Raw genomic sequence first — 17471 nt, 5'->3', positions numbered from 1 at the left:
CATTCACCAAATTGCTCTCTCTCTCTCTCTCTCTCTCGGCGTCAGTGTAAAATTCTTGTTTCCCTTTTGGGCGCGGGAATTGAGCGAGTTACCGCGACGAGCGAAGTCGTTGGGTGCCAAGTCATCAAAAATGCCCGCGGACCCTCTGCTCCGCGCGGAGGTCTGCCAGGTCTACACTTCCGGCGAGCAGTATGGTCGCGTCACCGAGCTCGAGGACGGACAGTATGTCGTCGAGTGGTCCGACGGGTGCGCGCTGCCCGCCACTGCGAGCGCGAGTCGCCGAGCGCCCTAGCTTCACCGCAGCGCCTTCGCGCGCTCGGCGCGCGGCGCGACCCGCCCCGCGCGCGCCGCGCAGGGAGCCCGGCCTGTACTCGCGCAAGAAGGTCGAGGATATGGTCGAGGTCGCCAAGCAGGCAAAGGCGCGGGCAAAGAGCCCGCCCGTCGCAGCCGACACAAAGGGCAAGGCGCGCTCCACCCCATTCGAGTCGCGGCGCGGCGTGCTGTCCGCTCCGCACCCCGCGCTTCCCCTCCGCGCAGGCGGAGAGCAGCTCCAAGACCCTCGGCACCGCGAGCAAGAAGCGGCGCGTCGACAAGGCGGCGCCGTCGCCCGCAGCGCAGGCGACAAAGCAGCGAGACGCTGCGCGCCGCGTCGCACGCGCGGCCTTGCCCACTCACCAGGGCGCGTCCTCTCCCTCTCTGTGCGCAGGGCGCGGCCGGCGCCGCTGCCTCTGGCCGCAAGGGCGGCGCTGCGGACGTCTCGAGCGACGACTTTGAAGAGAAGCCGCGCGTCGGCGGCCGGGCGGCGCGAGGGCGGCGGGCGGCGCCGGTGAGCTCCGAGGAGGAGGAGGAGGAGAGCGAGGAGGAGGAGAGCGAGGAGGAGGAGAGCGAGGATGACGAGTCCGCCTCCGCCTCCGACTCTCCCCAGTCCGAGTCCGAGTCCGAGTCCGAGGAGGCGGGCCGCAGAGGGGGGGGAGAGGTGGGGGGCACATCAGAGCTCGCACCAAACTCGCGCCGCCTTGCCAGGCGCCGAAGAAGAAGAAGGGGCCGCCCAAGAAGAAGCCCGCCGCCAAGCCCGCCGCCAAGCCCAAGCCCGCCGCCGCCAAGCCGCCCGCCGCCAAGAAGGCGCCCGCGCCTGGCCCCCACGATGCCGGGACGTGTCCACGACATGTCTTCGGGAGCATGTCTGTAGGCGCCCGCGCGCCAGGCCAAGAAGCTGCCGGCGACGGAGGGGGGCGATGACGACGACGAGGAGGAGGAGGACAGCGACGCCGTCTTCGAGGCGAAGCCGCGGCTCAAGCCGAAGAAGCGGGCCGCGCTCGGGAGCGGGTACAAGCCGCTCGCAAAGAAGAGGTGGAGCGCCGAGGAGATCGAGGCGCAGCCTCCCGCCTTCGACCACCCCGCCCGTGCACACACCTCCACCTCACCTCCTGAACCCCTCCCCCCCCGGCCCTTGGGTCCCTCCCTCCCCCCGCCCCCTCCCCCCCCACACCCTGCCCGTCCACCTTTCCCCCTTTCCCCCGCACCCTTCCCCCGCACCCTCCCTGGACCCGCTTTTGACCGCCCTGGAGGCCCCCCTCCCCCCCCCCCCCCCAAAGGCCCTTCCGGTGCTGGTCAAGCCGCAGCAGATGTTCGACGACATGGTGACGCGGACCGAGGCGCAGCAGGCGTGCAAGGGGGCCGCCCTCGAGGGCCGCTCGCTCGAGGGGCTTGCGCGCGAGCTGGCGGGCAGGCGAGATCGAGCCGAGGTCTAGCCGAGATCGAGCCGAGGTCGAGCCGAGATCGAGCCGGGGTCGAGCCGAGATCTGCCCGAGGGGGAGGCGAGGCTTGGCCGAGGGGTCGCCTCGCGTTGCTCTCCCGCGTGCAGCCCTTCTCCGACCCTTCTCCGACCCTTCTCCGACCCTTCTCCTACCCTTCCCCGACCCCTTCTCCTCGCCCTCGGCTCAGGCCTCTCCGAGTCGCAACGATGTGCTCCGGGACCGAGTCGCCGCTGCTCGCGCTCGACATGATCTGCGGCGCGCTCAAGGCGCAGAGCGGGCAGTCGATCGCGGTGGAGCACGTCTTCTCGTGCGAGATCGAGCCCTTCAAGCAGGCCTACATCGAGCGCAACTTCGCGCCGCCCCTCCTCTTCCGCGACATCCGCGAGCTCGGCGACGAGGAGGCGACGACAGCGTACGGCGCGACGCGGCCGGTGCCGGACGAGGTGGACAGACATGGAGGTGTGAACAGCGTCTCTTCACACCTACTGCTGTGAACAGGTGCCGGGCGAGGTGGACGTGCTGATCGCCGGCACGTCGTGCGTCGACTACTCGACGATGAACAACAAGCAGAAGAAGATCGACGAGAAGGGCGAGTCGGGCCAGACCTTCTGGGGCATGCTCGCGTGGGTCAAGCGGACGCGGCCCTCCATCGTGGTGCAGGAGAACGTGTGCAGCGCGCCGTGGGAGGAGATGGTCGGCTACTACGCCAAGGAGGGGTACGCGGCGACCTTCCTGCGCGTGGACACGAAGAACCACTACATCCCGCACACGCGCACGCGCATCTACCTCCTCGCGCTCGACACGCACGCGCCCAACCGGCGCGCGGCCGCGCTCGGCGACGCGCCGATGGGCGAGGCGGGCGGCGCGGGCGAGAGCGGCGTCGTCGGCGAGGAGGTGCTCGCTCGCTGGGAGGCGGCGGGGCATCAGATGTCCGCGACACGTCCGCGACACGTCCACGACACGCCCCGCAGGAGCTCGCGCGCTGGGAGGCTGCCATCAGCGAGCTGTCCTGCCCCGCCTCCTCCTCGCTCGAGGCCTTCCTGCTCCCGACCGACGACCCGCGCGTCCACACCGCGCGCGAGGACCTCTCCCACATCGACCCGACCAAGCAGCGAGGCGTGGTCGACTGGGGCCGCTGCGAGACGCGCCACCAACGCGCGCGCACCGACGAGGAGCTCGGCGCCAAGCGCCCCCTCACGCAGTGGGTGTCGCAGGGCCACTGCGCCGGCCCCGACTTTGCGTGGCACGACTGGTGCCTTCGGGCGGAGAGTGCTTCCGGGCGAGACGAGCTGCCTCTTCACAGCCCCCCCGGTGTGAACAGGTTCAAGAGCCAGGTCGAGCGCGTGGTCGACCTCTGCGACATCAACTACCTCCGCCTCGCGCGCGAGGGGCAGGACGCAAACTACAAGACGCTCGTCTGGAACCTGTCGCAGAATGTCGACCGGTCCACGGCGTCGTCGCGGCCGGGCGTCTGCCCTTGCCTCACGCCGAACATGGTGCCGTACGTCACCAACCGCGGCGGGCCGATCGTCGGGCCCGAGGTCCTCGCGCTGCAGGGCAGTCCGGCGGACGGCCTGCCGCCGGCATGCCGAGGACGCGTCCATCACGCGTCCGGTGCCTGTGCAGGCATCCCGGTGGACGACCTGCTGCTGACGCGCGAGAACAACGACCAGATGGCCGACCTCGCGGGCAACGCGATGTCCTCCACCATCGTCGGCACCTGCATCCTCGCCGCGCTCCTCCTCTCGCGCGACACGCTGCGCGCCTTCGACGCCCCCAAGCCCGACGCCGCCGCCGCCGGCGCGGGAGGGCTCGTCACCTCGACCGGCAGCAGCGAGACGCAGGTGACGCTTCCTAGACACTTCCTAGACACTTCCTAGACACGTCACCTCGACCGGCAGCAGCGAGACGCAGGCGGACGTCGCCGGCGGGTTGGCGATGGCGGAGAAGCCGCTCGCGCTGCTCGGCGAGGGCGGCGTCGGCCCGCTGGCGCAGCTGCTCGCCGAGGCGGCGGGCTCGGCACGCATGTGCGCCTCGGAGGGTCGCACGCGCGTCGCGAGCGACATTGTCCGCTGCGCAAAGTGCGGCACGACAAAGTCAAAGTCGGGATGCCCCGAGTCGTGGCCGGAGCACGTCGACATGGCGCCCGTCACCGAGCCGCGCACTCCGCCGCGCGAGTTCGAGGCCAAGCTCGCCGCCGCCCTGCCGATGGTCGTGACGCTCGGAGGGCTCGGCTGCGCGGACGGCATGCGGCCCGCCGGCGCGCTCCTCCCCGCCGGCATCGAGGCGAAGCTGCTCTCGCCCACGCGCGGCGGCGGCGACGACGACGACGAGGACGAGGACGAGGAGGGCGCCCCGCGCCGCAAGGCCAAGGCCAAGCCCGCCGCGAAGAAGGTGAGCCCGCTGCTGCTGACGACACGGCCGCGCGGCGCGTGTGTGACGCGTCCCCCTCTCCCTCGCACAGGTCGGGCCGATGGACAGGCTGCTCGGCAAGAAGAAGAAGGCGGAGCCGCCGACGCCGCTCTCGCCGCCGCGCCGCGCCGACGCTGCCGCCGCGCGCAAGTCGCCGCCGCGGCAGCGCGACGCGGCGAGCTCGAAGGACGAGGCGCTGTGGCGCGGCTGGGCGGCGGCAGTCAAGGCGCTCGAGCGCGAGCGCTTCACCTACGCCGAGGCGACGCTGGTGCGAGCCGCGCCAGCCCCCCTCGCCCCTCCCGACCCCTTCTCCGAGCCCCCGTTCAGGCGACGCGCGGCGAGTCGTGGTCGGTCACCTTCCGCTCCGAGAAGGGCCGCGTCGTGATGCACCTCGGCCGCGAGTGCGTCGAGTGGCTCGCGTACGCCTCTCCGCCGCCGCAGCGGGGCGTGCTGCGCGAGCTGCTGCTCCAGCCCGTCGCGCGGATGCGCGTGCCTGCCTCCGCCGCCGGCCTGCTCGACGGGGCGTGGGAGCTGTGCTTGCCGGCGCTGCGCCAAGAGCCGGGTCTCGGCCGCGACCGAGACGTGTCCATGACGTGTCCGGGACATGTCCCATAGGTGCTGCGCCAAGTGTCGGTCACGGTCGCGTCGGTCGGCGAGCCGGTCGAGTCGTGGCAGGCGTCGATCGGGCTCGAGGCGGAGTGGAAGGGGTCGACTCGCTTCCGCTCGTGGCGCGTCGAGATGGCCGACTCGGCCGCGCGCCTCTTCGACGTGGATGTGCGCGGCGAGCGCGAGTTGCGGGTTGGGTGTGAGCGGCGTCCGCTGACGGCTCGAGGTGTGATCAGGTGCGCGGCGAGTACGAGCTGCTCGAGAAGTGCGGCGGCGCGATGAACTGCCTGCACCGGCGGGTGGGTGACGGCGCCCCGCTCTTCCTCTTCCTCGACCCGCACCGGATCGGGGCTGCGGAGCACGACTCGGTCGTGTTTGCCACGTCTGCGGAGCGGGTCGGGTACGGAGAGACGCGCCGCACGGTCGCCTCCCTCGACGCGTCGTGGCGGCCGTGGACCTCCGGCGATTCGCCTCCGGCGTCGCGCAGCGAGGCGGTGCACTGCATCGTGCGCGGGGCATGGGCGGCTGCGCCAAAGGCGTCGCTGCCTCCCGCCGGGGATCAGGTTGTGAAGAGGCGCCGTTCACGCCGCAGGCTGTGGACAGGTGTCGCTCTCTCCCGTCGGGTACGAGGGGGCCAAGCACGCCTACCCCGCCGCGCCGCCAAAGCTCCTGCTCGATGCCTCCTCCCGCGCTTCCGCCACCGCGCCGGCGGCGGTGCCGGTCGTGCGGTGCGGCCGCCCCTCGCCGAGTGAGAGCTGCGGCCTGCGTGCTTCTCACACTCTGGCCGTGAGCAGGTGCGCCGTCCCCCTCTCGGAGGAGGAGGCGGCCGCGTGGCCGAAGGGCGAGTGGGAGCAGATCGCGGTCTCGAAGTCGCGCCGCAAGTTTGAGGTCGTCTCGCGGACCGCGGAGTGGGTGGCTCCGGCGCAGGAAAGGTCGATGATGACTGACGATGGTTCGACAGGCGATCTCGTGGATCACCGAGCGGCTCGACCTGCCGCCCCAGATCTCGGAGTGGACGGCCCTCGGTGCGGCGGACGCCTTCGCCGCCTGGTCTGCGGGCGGGTCGCCTTGCGAGGTCTGCGCGCCCGCGATGCCCAAGCTGCAGTGGGCGCATGGCTCGCGCGGGCAGGCGGCTGCGACACGAGGGCCCGTGAGCAAGGTGCGGTTTGGCGGCGCCTCTTCACGCCGGTGCGCTTGTGAACAGGTCTCTGCGCTCGAGGACCCGGTGCAGGCGGGCGCGTACGAGCAGGCGCTCAAGCGGCGCCCCGCCGCCTTCGGCGTCAAGCAGCGCGCCGCGCCCGCGCCGGGCGTCGGCAGCGCGCTGCTGGGCGAGCTCGAGGTGACCGCCGCCCCTCTTCACACCCCCTCCCGTCCTTTGCGCCTCTTCGTCCCGCTTCCCCTCTCCTCATCCCCCCTCGCTTCGCCCCACGCTTCGAGGTGTCCGCCAACCCGCTCGCCCTCGCGATGCGCGCTCTCGCACTCGTGCCCGTCGGCGGAGACACCGCCGCGGCGGAGCTCTCGTGGCGCATCGTCCGCCACTGCGACACGAAGGAGGGCCTGCCGCCGCTGACGCTCTCCTCCAACAAGCACGACCCGGCCGCGCCCCAGCCGCCCCACTTTGGCCCCTTCAAGGGCCGCGTGGGCAAGGTGCTCGCGCTGCGGCCCGAGCAGCAGCGCTCGCTCTCGTGGATGCTGGAGCAGGAGGAGGAGGGCGCCGCACCCTTCATCGAGGAGGAGGTGGCCGAGGCGACCGCTCTCCCACGCCCAGACGAGAGGCTCGAGGCGAGGCCGTGTCCGCGACACGTCCGTGGCGCGTCCCGCAGGCGACCCTCCCCGCCCTCAACTGGCGGCTCGAGGCGCGCGCGCGGGTGCCTCGCGTCGTGCGCGGCGGCGTGCTCGCCGACGAGGCAACAGCGCCGCAGCAGTGGGCCTCACGCTGTGAGCGGCGCCTCGCTCACGCCTCGAGTGTGTGAGCAGGTCGGGTACGGAAAGACGGTCATCACCGTCGCCCTCATCGACGCGGCCCCGCGCGAGCCGCTCCCCCCTCCTCCGCCTCTGCGGCGCGACGGGTGCTTCCCGCCTCGAGCCCGCCTCTGCCTAGACACTTCCTAGACACTTCCTAAACTCCCGCCTCGAGCCCGCCTCTGCCCCGCTGGGACACGTCCTCGACGCGCCGCGCCGCGTCTCCCGCAGGTTCATCCCGCTCAAGGCGACCCTCGTCCTCGCCCCGTCGCACTTGCTGCGGCAGTGGCCGACCGAGGTGGAGCGCTTCACCGGCGGCGCGCTCAACACGGTCGTCCTCGCGACGATGGCAGACGTCAACAAGTGCGTAGACACTTCCTAGACACTTCCTAGACACTTCCTAGACACTTCCTAGAAATGGCGGACGTCAACAAGTGCGCCGGCCGCCTCGAGAAGGGCGGGCTGAGGACACGCGCTCTCCACCCCTCCTCCTGCCCACCCCTCCTCCGCAGGCACTCAGTCAAGGACCTCGAGAAGGCGGACGTCGTCGTGTGCGCCATCACGCTGCTGCGCAACGACCTCTACTTCGAACGGCGCGACTCGCCAGCCGGACGATGCCACCTGGAGCCCCTCTCCGACCCCCCTCCGACCCTCCTCCGGACCGTCCTGCAGGCTGGCCGCCTTCGCCGGCTCGGGCGCGCTGCCCAACGGCAAGGCGTCGCTCCGCCACTTCACGCAAGCGTACGGCGAGGCGCTCGGCGGGCTGCAGGAGCGAGCCTCCCCCCCCCCCCCCCCCCGCCCCGCCCCCTTCCCCCCGCCCTCCCGCCCCCCCAGCACCTCGGCTAGGCGTCGGGCTAGATCTCGGCTAGATCTCGACCACGCCTCGGCGACACCGCAGGAGCAAGTCGCCTCCCTCTCGAGCGGCGACCTCAGCGCGGCGCAGAGGCGCGTGGCGGACGGGCGCGCGGGGCGCGCCTCGCAAAAGAAGGCGGCCGCTGCGTCGGTGATCGGCAAGTCGCTCGGCAACACCGCCAACCGCGTCGAGGCGAGAGCAGCCGAGATGTGGCCGAGAGCAGCCGAGGTGTGGCCGAGAGCAGCCGAGGTGTGGCCGAGAGCAGCCGAGGTGTGGCCGAGAGCAGCCGAGGTGTGGCCGAGAGCAGCCGAGGTGTGGCTGAGAGGGGGGCCACATTCCTGCCGTAGCCGGAGCCGTCCCTGAAGCTTCTCATCCTTCCCTGCCAGGCGGGCGTCAAGCTCGAGTCGATGGCGATGGCCGTTGCGCCCAAGGGCAAGAAGGCGACTTACGCGGCCGAGAAGAAGGCGGCGGCGGCCAAGGCGAAGACCAAGGAGGAGGCGGAGGAGGAGGAGGCGGAGGAGGAGGAGGAGGAGGAGGAGGCGCGCACCGCTCTCCGCCGGAAGGAAGCCGACCGGTGTGAGGGCTGCCTCTTCACAGCGGCTGCTCTGTGAACAGGCGCCGCCGCCCAAGAAGGCGCGCACGCAGGCCAAGCCCAAGCCGGCGGCGCGCGGCGCGGGCACGAAGCGGACCTGCCAAGACATGCCCATGACACGTCCGGGACATGTCTTGCAGGCGCGCGGCAAGGGCACGAAGCGGCCGGCGCCGGCGCAGTCGCAGTCGGACGAGGACTTTGCGGACTCGGACGAGGAGTCGGAGGAGGAGGCGGAGTCGGACGAGTACGACGAGTCCGAGTCGGAGGAGCGGGCCCCAATCACCCCCAATCACCCGACAATCACCCAGAGTCACACAGAATCACCCGGAATCGTTCGGGCGCCCCCCTTCCTCAGTGATTCATGGTTCTCCTGTAGGAGGAGCGACCCGCAAAGAAGAGGCCGGCCGCCAAGGCGAAGCGCGCGGCCAAGCCAGAGGAGAAGGACCCGTGGGGGCTGCACGGCACCAAGGCGTCCAAGGACTGGAAGCACTTGCAGGCGCTGCCGGTTGAGATGTTTTACTGGAACCGCGTCGTCATCGACGAGTTCACGTACAACAACGAGCGCGACAACGTCGCCATCGTCACCGGCGTCAAGGCCGCCGCCCGGTGGGTCCTCTCGGGCACGCCGGACGTGTCTGGCTTCTCGGCGGTCGCAAAGACGGCGCAGCGGCCCGTCACCCCCCCCCCCGTTCGGCTCGACGGGACGTGTCCGTGACACGTCCGCGACCCGTCCCGCAGGCGCAGTGGCTCGGGCTCACCCTCGGCTCGAGCGACGCCTCGGAGCTGACCAAGGCGGAGCAGAAGCAGCAGTCGGCGGCAGAGCGCTTCGCCTACTTCAAGGAGGTGCACACGCCCGCGTGGCACGCGACGCGCCACGCCATCGCGCAGGACTTCCTCGACCGCTTCGTGCGGCAGAACGTGGCCGAGATCGACGAGATCCCGTGGCGCGAGCAGGCGACCCGTGTCCGCAAAGTACGGCGCCGCGGAGGAGCCTTGCCCACGACCCTTCTCGGAACCTTCCCTGTAGGCGGCGGTCGTCGCGCTGCCGCCGCCCGAGCGCGCGCTCTACATCGAGCTCAAGAACCACCTCGAGGCGCTCGACATGAAGAACTCGCACAAGACCATCAAGTCCAAGTGCAAGTCGGAGAACGACCGCGAGGCGCGGCTGGCGAACGTGCTCGGAGGCTCCGCCTCGCCCGAGGAGGCGAGATCGAGCCGAGATCGAGCCGAGATCGAGCCGAGATCCGGCGACATATGGCTGGTGGCATATGGCCGACGTGCAGACGGCGTCCCCCCTGCCCGAGGGTCCCCTGCCCGAGGAGGCGCCACTCGAGCGCCGCTCAGCGAGGGACACGTCCGCGACACGTCCGCGACACGTCCGCGACACGTCCGCGACACGTCCGCGAGCTGCCCCCCCCCCCCCCCCCGGCCCCGCAGGCGCTGCTCAAGCGCTGCTCGCACTTCGACATGGTCGGCAACTCGACCTCCGCCGCCGCCGCCTGCGACGAGATCGTCGCCACCCGCACGGCGCAGCTGCAGCTCTGCGCCGACGAGATCGAGAGGCAGACGGCGTACGCGCGCGACGCGATCGGCGCCTTCGAGGCGCACCACAAGCCGGACAAGCTCGACGCCAAGCAGAAGGAGCTGCTGCTGATGCCGCGCACCCACTTCGACGACTGGCGGAGCAAGGAGGTCGCGGCGAGCGGCGACGACGAGGCGGCGCGGCGGATCGCGCAGCTCGTCAAGGCGACTCCTCCCTAGACACCCCCCAGTCGCAGACACTCCCTACGCACGTCCTAGACACCTCGCGGCTCGTGAAACCGACACGCCGCGGCCGCTGCGGGCCTGCGCCTCCTCACGCCGGTCCGCTGTGTGCAGGCGGGCCTCGCTCGGGCAAAGGGCAAGGTGTCGCTCCCCTCCAACGAGAAGGGCTTCAAGGACAAGCTCTACTGGACGCGCGACCAGGCGCACCCTGCTGCCGCGGCCGCAGCACGCGCTGCGCGCCGCACCCCCCCTCACACCTCTGCCCGCGAGCAGGTGCACCTCCTAACCCCAACCCTAACCCTAACCCTAACCCTAACCCGCGGGCAGGTGCACCTGCTCCGCCGGCTGCAGAAGGAGCTCGTCGGCCGCGTGCGCTCCCTCCGCTTCTTCGAGGCGGTGCGGACGGTCCAGCGGGGCGGCTCGCTGCCCGGCCTCGCCGCAGGCCAGCTCCCCCTCGCCGAGCCTTGCTCTTCCCACACCCCCAGCTGAGCCTCGCTCTCCCCTCTCCCCCCCCCCCCCCCTCCCCCCCTCCCACACACACACACCACACACACCCGGACCCCGCCTGCAGGCCAGCCCTCCTCCTCGCTCAGCCTGCTCTCGTCGTGCGGCCACGCGGGCCCGCACGAGGCGCTGTGCGAGCACGCCGAGCGGCAGGAGTGCCCGCACCCCGGCTGCAAGGCCGCCGTCCGGCCGGGCTGCGTCATCCGCGTCGGCGAGCTCGGCTCGGCTCGGCGGACGGCACACGCCCGCGACACGCCCGCGACACGTCCACGACACGCGTCCCTCAGGCGAGCTCGGCTCGGAGACGGCGGACGGCGCGGGCGGCGCCTTTGGCGCGAAGCTGTCTGCGGTCGCGTCGCTGATCGGCCGCACGCGGGAGGAGGAGCGGGTGCTCGTCTTCGTGCAGTTCCCCGACCTGCTGCAGAAGGTGCACGAGGCGCTCACTGCGGCGGGCCTTCGCGTGGCGATGCTCAAGGGGACGCCGACGCAGCGCTCCAAGGTGATTGAGGACTTCCAGCAGCACACGCTCAAGAAGGGCGACGCTCGCGTGCTGCTGCTCAACTTGCGCGACGAGTCCGCCGCCGGCGCCAACCTGACCCAGGCCTCGCACGCGATCTTCCTCCACCCGCTCCTCGTCGGGTCGCAGCAGGAGTTCGACTCGTGCGACACGCAGGCGCGGTGCCCCCCTCTCACCCCGCCAGACCGCCGCACCGCCGCCGCCGCCGCCACCCACCCGCCCCACACCCCCCTCCCCGCACCCCCCCCTCCTCCGCCCATCCACGCCCCCCCTCCCAGGCCGTCGGACGCATCCGCCGGTACGGCCAGCAGCGCACCGTCCAAATCTACCGGTTCGTCGTCGAGAGCTCCATCGACACGGACATCCTGACAGCGCGCCGCGCAGACGCGAGCACGCTCCTCGCCGAGGCGGGGCGCGGAGATGACGTCGCTCCGCTGGAGTGAGCGGCCCGGCGCATTTGTGGCGGACCCTTACGGTGCTGCGTGGGTCGCCGGCGCCGCGGCTGGGGGCTCCCATTTTTTTACTCCCCTGCTCTTCCGCGGCCCCTCTGTACTTGGAGCGCGCTCTGGGAGTCGGCGCGTCGAGAGACACGCACACATGTCTGTGGCTCCCGGGCCTAGTAGCGCCCGTCTAGGTTTGTTGGTATTCTTTTTGTAAGAGAGAGTCCGCTTGCAGGAGACACTCCGCAGCAAAATTCTTTTTCTCACGCCGCACAGTGTCAGTGATCAGTGTGAGATAGAAACAAAATCCCCCCCTTGGGGGTTGGAAGTACGGCACAAATAGAAAGAAAGAAAGAAAACAGACAACCCAAGGGAGGGATGGGAGGACGGCACGCCGCCACCACACAGGAGGGCGGAGTGCGACCTTGGAGCACTTGGAGCACTTGGAGCACTCGGAGGCACATTAAATTCTTTTTCACGATGCACGGACGATTCTACCGCCTGTCTGCTTAGCCGCACCGCTCCTCCTCGATAGCCCCGCCCAGGCCGCGCTCTCTATCGCCGGCCTTGCTCTGATCTACACCTTGGTCGTCTCTATCGCCACATCATGGTCGTCGCTGACGCCATCACGCTGCTGCGCTCGCCATTGCTCAAGTCATCCTCCGCCGTCGTCGCTGTCGCCGGCCCGAGCGCCAGCGAGTCGCAATGCACCGTGGCTCTTATCAAAAACATTGTTGGCACCGGTGTGCTGACGCTTCCTGCCGGCGTCGCGCGCCTCACCGACTCTGGAGCCACTCCCGCAGAGGCGATCGCTCTCGCGGTGCCTCTCCTTCTCCTCTTCGGCGCCCTCAACGCGTGGGGCTTCCTTCTGATCGGCCGTGTCTGCGTCGAGACCGAGCAACCATCGTACGTCGGCGCCTGGACCTCCACCCTCGGCTCACGGCTCGCGGCCTTGCCCGCCGTCGCCTCGCTCCTGCTCTGCTCCACAGCAGCGATCGCCTGCGCCACCGTCATCGCGGACACCGGCACTGACCTGCTCGCCGCGCTGTTCGCGCTCCCGGCAGCGGACGTCTCGAGGGCGGCCGTCCTCTTCGGCTGCGCCGCCTCCGTCCTCACGCCGCTCTGCCTCCTCCCCTCCCTCGCACCCCTCGGCACGGCGTCTTACTTTGGAGTCGCCGGTGCCCTCTCACCGCTCCACGCTGTTGGCCCAAGCGACACGCCTACGACCCCCCCCCCCCCCCCAAGGTGTCCTCGTCACCGCCCTCTGCATGATCGCCCGCCTCGCTGACGGGACGTACGATGCCACCGACGCCGCCGCGCTAGCGGACGCCGGCGCCGCAGCAGCAGAGGCGGCAGGAGGAGGAGCAGGCGGCGGTGGAGGAGGGCTCGGCTCGCTCCCTTCGGCCGGCGCCGTCGCCTCTGCGCCCGTGAGTGGCGCGGGGACGCGTAAAAGACACGTCCACGCTCCGCCCCTCAGGCGCCATCGCCTACTTTGTCTCTCTCGTCTCGAATGCTTTCCTCGCGCACTACAACGCTCCTTCCGTCCTCACGGCCCTGGCGCCGCAGCCGGCGGGGGAGGCCGCTAGGGCGGGGGCGCCGGAGGAGGAGGCTGCTCCCTCGTGGCTTGCGGTGCGGCTGCGGCGCGCCGCCGAGATCAACGAGGAGTTCGCCGAGTACGCGCGCCGCCTGAGCCCTCCGCTGCTGCGCCGTCTCCGCATCGGCGGCGGTAAGGGTGGCGACGAGGGAGGAGGCGGCAAGGGTGGCGGCGGCAAGGGTGGCGGCGGCAAGGGTGGCGGCGGCAGGGGTGGCGGCGGCGTCGCTGCCTACGAGGCGGCAGAGGGCGAGTCCGGAGGCCAGCTGGCCGCCTATCGGCGGGTCGTGCTGAGCGCGTTTGGTCTCTCTGCTGTGCTCTTCGTCGCAATCGGTGCGGCGGGGGCATCTGCCCTACTGCTCTTGGGCATGTCCGGGACGGGGCATGTCCGGGACGGGCCGTGGACGTGTCCCCAGGTGCGGCGGGCTACCTCACGTTCGGCGCCGCCTCGGACGCGAACATCCTCAACTCGTACGCCTCGGCGGACCCGCTTGCGGTGGTGGCGCGGCTCGGCGTCGGCGCGGCGGTGCTGTGCGAATTTCCTCTGCTCGAGAGGCCCTTCCGCACGACCCTCGTCGAGATGCTCAAGCTGCCCCCCGCCGCAGCAGCGAGGCTCGGCACTCTAGCCGGGAGGGGGTCGAGATGAGCCGGGATGCGAGTCGTTACCCCTGCAGCGCCCTCTGGTGGCAGCCAGGCATCTCTGCGGTCTCATGCTGGGCACACGGGGCCTGAACAGCAGAGCTCTCACCTGCAGCTGTCAGCAGGCCCGCGGTCGTCTGCTCCTCGGTCGCAGCGCTCTGCGGCGTCGCCGCCCTCGGCATCGATCTCGACACGATCTCGGCGCTCGGAGGCGCCACGGGCGGCTCCCTCCTCATCTACGTCGCCCCCGCGCTGATGGCGCTGCGCAGCTTCCCCCGCGGAGAGACCGACGGCATCCCGAAGATCGGGCAGACGCCGGCCGGAGCGGTGGTGATGGCGATGCCGAAGCCGCCGCCCGCGCAGCCGCCGCCGCCCCGCGGCGTGGCCGAGAGCGCCGCCCTCGTCGCTCTCGCCGTCACGGGGCTGGCCGCCGGCCTCGTTGGCACCGCCGAGGCGCTGCGCTGACCTCGCATCTCTACGAGGTTGTGTACATTTGGATGCTCTCGGGGGGAGTTTCGCGCCCCTGTAGCTCTACGTGTTTGAGTTTGTGTGAGTTCGGGCGCCGTACCGTTGACTTGTACCATATTACGTGGCTGGGTTCACAGCGATTGTAGGAAAATTGGGGGACCACTCGACGGTCGCGGCCTTCCGACTCGCGCCTCGAGCCTCACTGGCACTATTCGTGCAGCCCTGGCCGGTGCGCGTGCAGAGTTGAAGTTCCCGAGCGAAAATTCGAACGCGTTCTCCATGGTGATAAAAAATGTCCATCTCAGAGGCACCTCCGGAGCCTACTCTGTGAATACGCCCCGTATTCCAAATGACCTCCAAAAGGGCCGTATTCCGTATAAAATTGCAGTTTTAGGCCGTATTCCACACGTATTCCGGAATACGTATTCCAAACGAGGCCCCAAAATGGACGTATTCCGTACTCCCCGGGCCGTCCGCGCACAGACCACAGGAAAAAACAAAAACCTTCGTGCCACCTCGCGGTCGCCCCCTTCTCGTCGTGCTCTCCCCGTCCTACCCGATCCCTCCCTTGGGTGCTCTGTTTTCTTTCTTTCTCACCCCCCACGACTTGGGTGCAAACGCCGTATATTGCGTACTCGAGTATACGATTACGAGGTTTGTGGCGCCTCGAGGAACGCTGTCCTGGAGTGGTGCCTTGGGCATCGGACGACATGAGTGAGTGAGCACCTCGTCCCTTTCATACACGACTCTTGTGAAGGGTGTGGCGCCGTTACCAGATCTCATAAAAGAAAAGTTTTTTCACGAAAATGCGGCGTGAAAATCTTGACACGCCCTCCGAGAGTGCTCACCTTCCGACGGCTCCTCTTCTTCCCAGGAGCGCCACCACCTCGCCCCCTCACGCTCACCCAGCTGCGGCAAGCGCTCCCTCTCGTCGAGCTGTACATGCACTCACTCTCTTGCCGCCGCCGCCGCCTGCCACGGCCTCGAGGGGCAGCCCACTCCGGCGCCTATGGTGCCGCGGTGCTGAGCCAGCTCCCCTGCCGGTCACCGAACGCGCACGCGTTTTGTACGGTCTTCCGAAGAACAACAGCGCTACCCACCAGCGCCACCCGCACTGCCAGCACCGCCGGCGCCACCAGCACACGCTGAAGCCTTGCAGCGCCAACAACGCCACACGCCAGTGCCACAGGTGCGATGCCTTACCAGCCCACGATCCTGGTGAAGCTTGTGGGCCATTGCAAAGACTGTGGCTGTGAGCTCTTCGACGACGAGGTGCGGTACGCCGTCCAAACCTCCAGCGGCAAAAAGTACATCTGTCCCTCGTGCAAAGAGGACGGAATCCGGTTCGGAGGCCAGTAAAGAGGAGGCACCAAGGCCCCCGGTGTTGTCAAGCCCGGTCTGGATATGTGGGCCGTATCCGTATCAGCGAGAGCGCGAGATATATCTTGTTGGCCTCTCTACGGCGGCCCGGCCCCGGGAGGGCCCTCGTCGTCGTTTATCTTTGTTTAGAGTGTGTTTGTTTGTTTAGTACAAATACAGATGCATGCGCGCTCTCGAACGGGCCCGAAGCTCCGCTGCAAGAGCGTGGTGCGTGCTGCCACTACTCCGACACCAACACGTATGCTCGGCGACTGCCGGCACACTGTGAGACCATGGGTGTCAGGTAAAACCACGCTACCAGCGCTTGGTCACATCGGCCCCGAGGTCAGATTCTTCTATACTCTGTTGATGACAACACTTGTCTACTAGCTGGAGCCGAGCAGGAGGGCCCGGCGCACAACCCCTGGTCAACTCACGGTCCACACCCCGTATCTTGGAGAATCTGGCCCCAGTCTCAAGGCTCATGCAGCTCCAAAGGATGAGATTTCCCTCCCGAAAATCTGATCACCCGAATACCACACGTTCGGATCGCTCCTCATGCTCATCGCAAACCATGTCAGCAGTTCACCCTCGGCTTTCGAAACTCGGCGCCCGCCCTCTTTCTGGCCGCGTCCCTCTCCTGTCCTTTCGACTGCATTCCTCTTTTACATACATAAGAGAGCGAGAAATTTTCTTCGCTCCGCGAATTCACAGAGTAGGCTCCGGAGGCGCCTGCGGAGGCAGGCCGCCGCACGCCGGCGACACAGCTCCAGCTGTCGAGCTGACCCGCAGCACCTCTCAGAGCGGGAACTGTGACAAAAGTTGACTGAGGCGGTTGTCAGGAATCATCATACGGATCACATGGTGGCTCTTTCATGACGGGAGACCGCCCGATCACTCCTGGGTGGCACTGCCACTGGTGTCGCTTGACGTCCTGTCGACAGCGTGCCGACACGGCGCGACACTGTGACCATGTGTGACGCGTCGAGTATCGACCTCTACTGCTTACCCAGCCTTCGAGTGTATCCTGGCCGTGGTCCCACACCCACTGGTGTCCATCTCAGAGACCGCAGGAGGTCATCAGGGTCGATGGGAGTGCCAACCCCACAATGCCTACGAAGTGTAAAGACCTAGCGCCAGCCGCCGGCAGCGCCCCCTGACGCCTCTGAGCCCAGTACGTACTTTTAGCTCTCTCGGTCTCTCTCGCCCAGTATACGTTCGAGCGTCCATTTGCATTTCGTTTCGGCATACGGATACGCCCCTTCATATACGCAATACGGCTTTGTAATCTGTGTTAGCTGAAAAGAGGAGCTACAGGCTTAGAGTACAGCGGAACTACACACCGCGATCCGCATCAGTTTCATGTCGACTCAAGTAGAACTCGAGGTCTGCGACCAAAGAGACGTGGTCGGACGGGAACTCCGCGCTTGGGATCGCAACGTGGCGCCGTAGCTCGTCAATCGGCGGCAGCGGCGCCACACCAACCACGCGAAGCGTCTCGCGGCTGAAGCAAATCCAGTCGAGCGCGTTGGCGTAGCCGGCGACGCAATGAGTCGGCACGCAATGCGGACCGTACGCAGAGGCGAGGTCGAGGGAGTGGCACAGCGCGGCACCGCACGGAGGGAGTGGGTCAGGGGTCGGCTCGCCAGCCACGCCGGGGGAGGGAGGGCTGACGCCGTGCTCCCGCAGCCTCGCCCTCAGCTCCTCCAGCCGCGCCATCGCCTTCGCCGCATCCGCGTCCGCGAGAGGCAGCCGCGGGCTGGCGCCTGCCTGCTCCGCGATCTCGAGCGCAGCCAGAGAGGCGCTCGTGAGGAGAGTGCCTCCCGTGGCGGCGGAGGCGGCCGCCTCACTCGCTAGTGCTGCGCCGGCAAGCGACTCGCCGTTGCTAGCGCCGCCCTTCGGCCAAGCGATGGCCGTGCGGAGCGATCGCCGCAGCCGGTGGTATGCGAGAGAAGTGCGCCGCAGCTGCTCGACGAGCCCACCCTCTCCCCCTTCCCCTCCAGCCAT

At 69.0% G+C, this 17471-nt stretch overlaps 3 protein-coding genes across 3 annotated transcripts in view; 2 read left to right on the top strand and 1 right to left on the bottom strand.

The window, feature by feature from the left end:
- Positions 1 to 130: 130 nt before the first annotated feature.
- On the top strand, positions 131 to 11920 carry EMIHUDRAFT_236798 (hypothetical protein; the record flags this gene model as incomplete). The annotated part of the gene is made up of 38 exons (XM_005778683.1): positions 131 to 226; positions 381 to 497; positions 707 to 754; positions 1024 to 1167; positions 1205 to 1350; positions 1945 to 2188; positions 2256 to 2495; positions 2747 to 3009; positions 3079 to 3317; positions 3384 to 3469; positions 3672 to 3968; positions 4125 to 4151; positions 4357 to 4437; positions 4497 to 4731; positions 4798 to 4943; positions 5012 to 5338; positions 5406 to 5503; positions 5570 to 5663; positions 5737 to 5934; positions 6007 to 6054; positions 6327 to 6512; positions 6599 to 6643; positions 6753 to 6844; positions 6969 to 7100; positions 7250 to 7478; positions 7636 to 7776; positions 7977 to 8009; positions 8323 to 8514; positions 8559 to 8831; positions 8921 to 9145; positions 9210 to 9356; positions 9692 to 9922; positions 10061 to 10219; positions 10298 to 10351; positions 10523 to 10657; positions 10743 to 11128; positions 11375 to 11453; positions 11816 to 11920. The coding sequence occupies 38 exons, from the start codon at positions 131 to 133 to the stop codon at positions 11918 to 11920; spliced, it is 6018 nt and encodes a 2005-aa protein (XP_005778740.1).
- Positions 11921 to 12014: 94 nt separating this feature from the next.
- On the top strand, positions 12015 to 14190 carry EMIHUDRAFT_457359 (hypothetical protein; the record flags this gene model as incomplete). Its single annotated transcript, XM_005778682.1, has 7 exons — positions 12015 to 12585; positions 12653 to 12781; positions 12885 to 13115; positions 13245 to 13331; positions 13415 to 13610; positions 13763 to 13967; positions 14167 to 14190. 7 exons carry the CDS (start codon positions 12015 to 12017, stop codon positions 14188 to 14190), a joined length of 1443 nt encoding a protein of 480 aa, XP_005778739.1.
- Positions 14191 to 16799: 2609 nt separating this feature from the next.
- EMIHUDRAFT_115090 (hypothetical protein) overlaps positions 16800 to 17471 on the bottom strand; it is a gene marked incomplete at both ends in the record, with an annotated part of 3353 nt that continues 2681 nt past the window's right edge. Inside the window, one exon of the mRNA XM_005778681.1 lies at positions 16800 to 17234. Within this exon, the coding sequence (XP_005778738.1) occupies positions 16800 to 17234 (435 nt within the window). The remainder of the gene's footprint in view (positions 17235 to 17471) is intronic.

Source organism: Emiliania huxleyi (assembly GCF_000372725.1).
Source record: "Emiliania huxleyi CCMP1516 unplaced genomic scaffold EMIHUscaffold_240, whole genome shotgun sequence".
NCBI classification, from domain to species: domain Eukaryota; phylum Haptophyta; order Isochrysidales; family Noelaerhabdaceae; genus Emiliania; species Emiliania huxleyi.
Note: the sequence above shows the minus strand (reverse complement) of the source record. Positions and strands in the feature narration are given on the sequence as shown.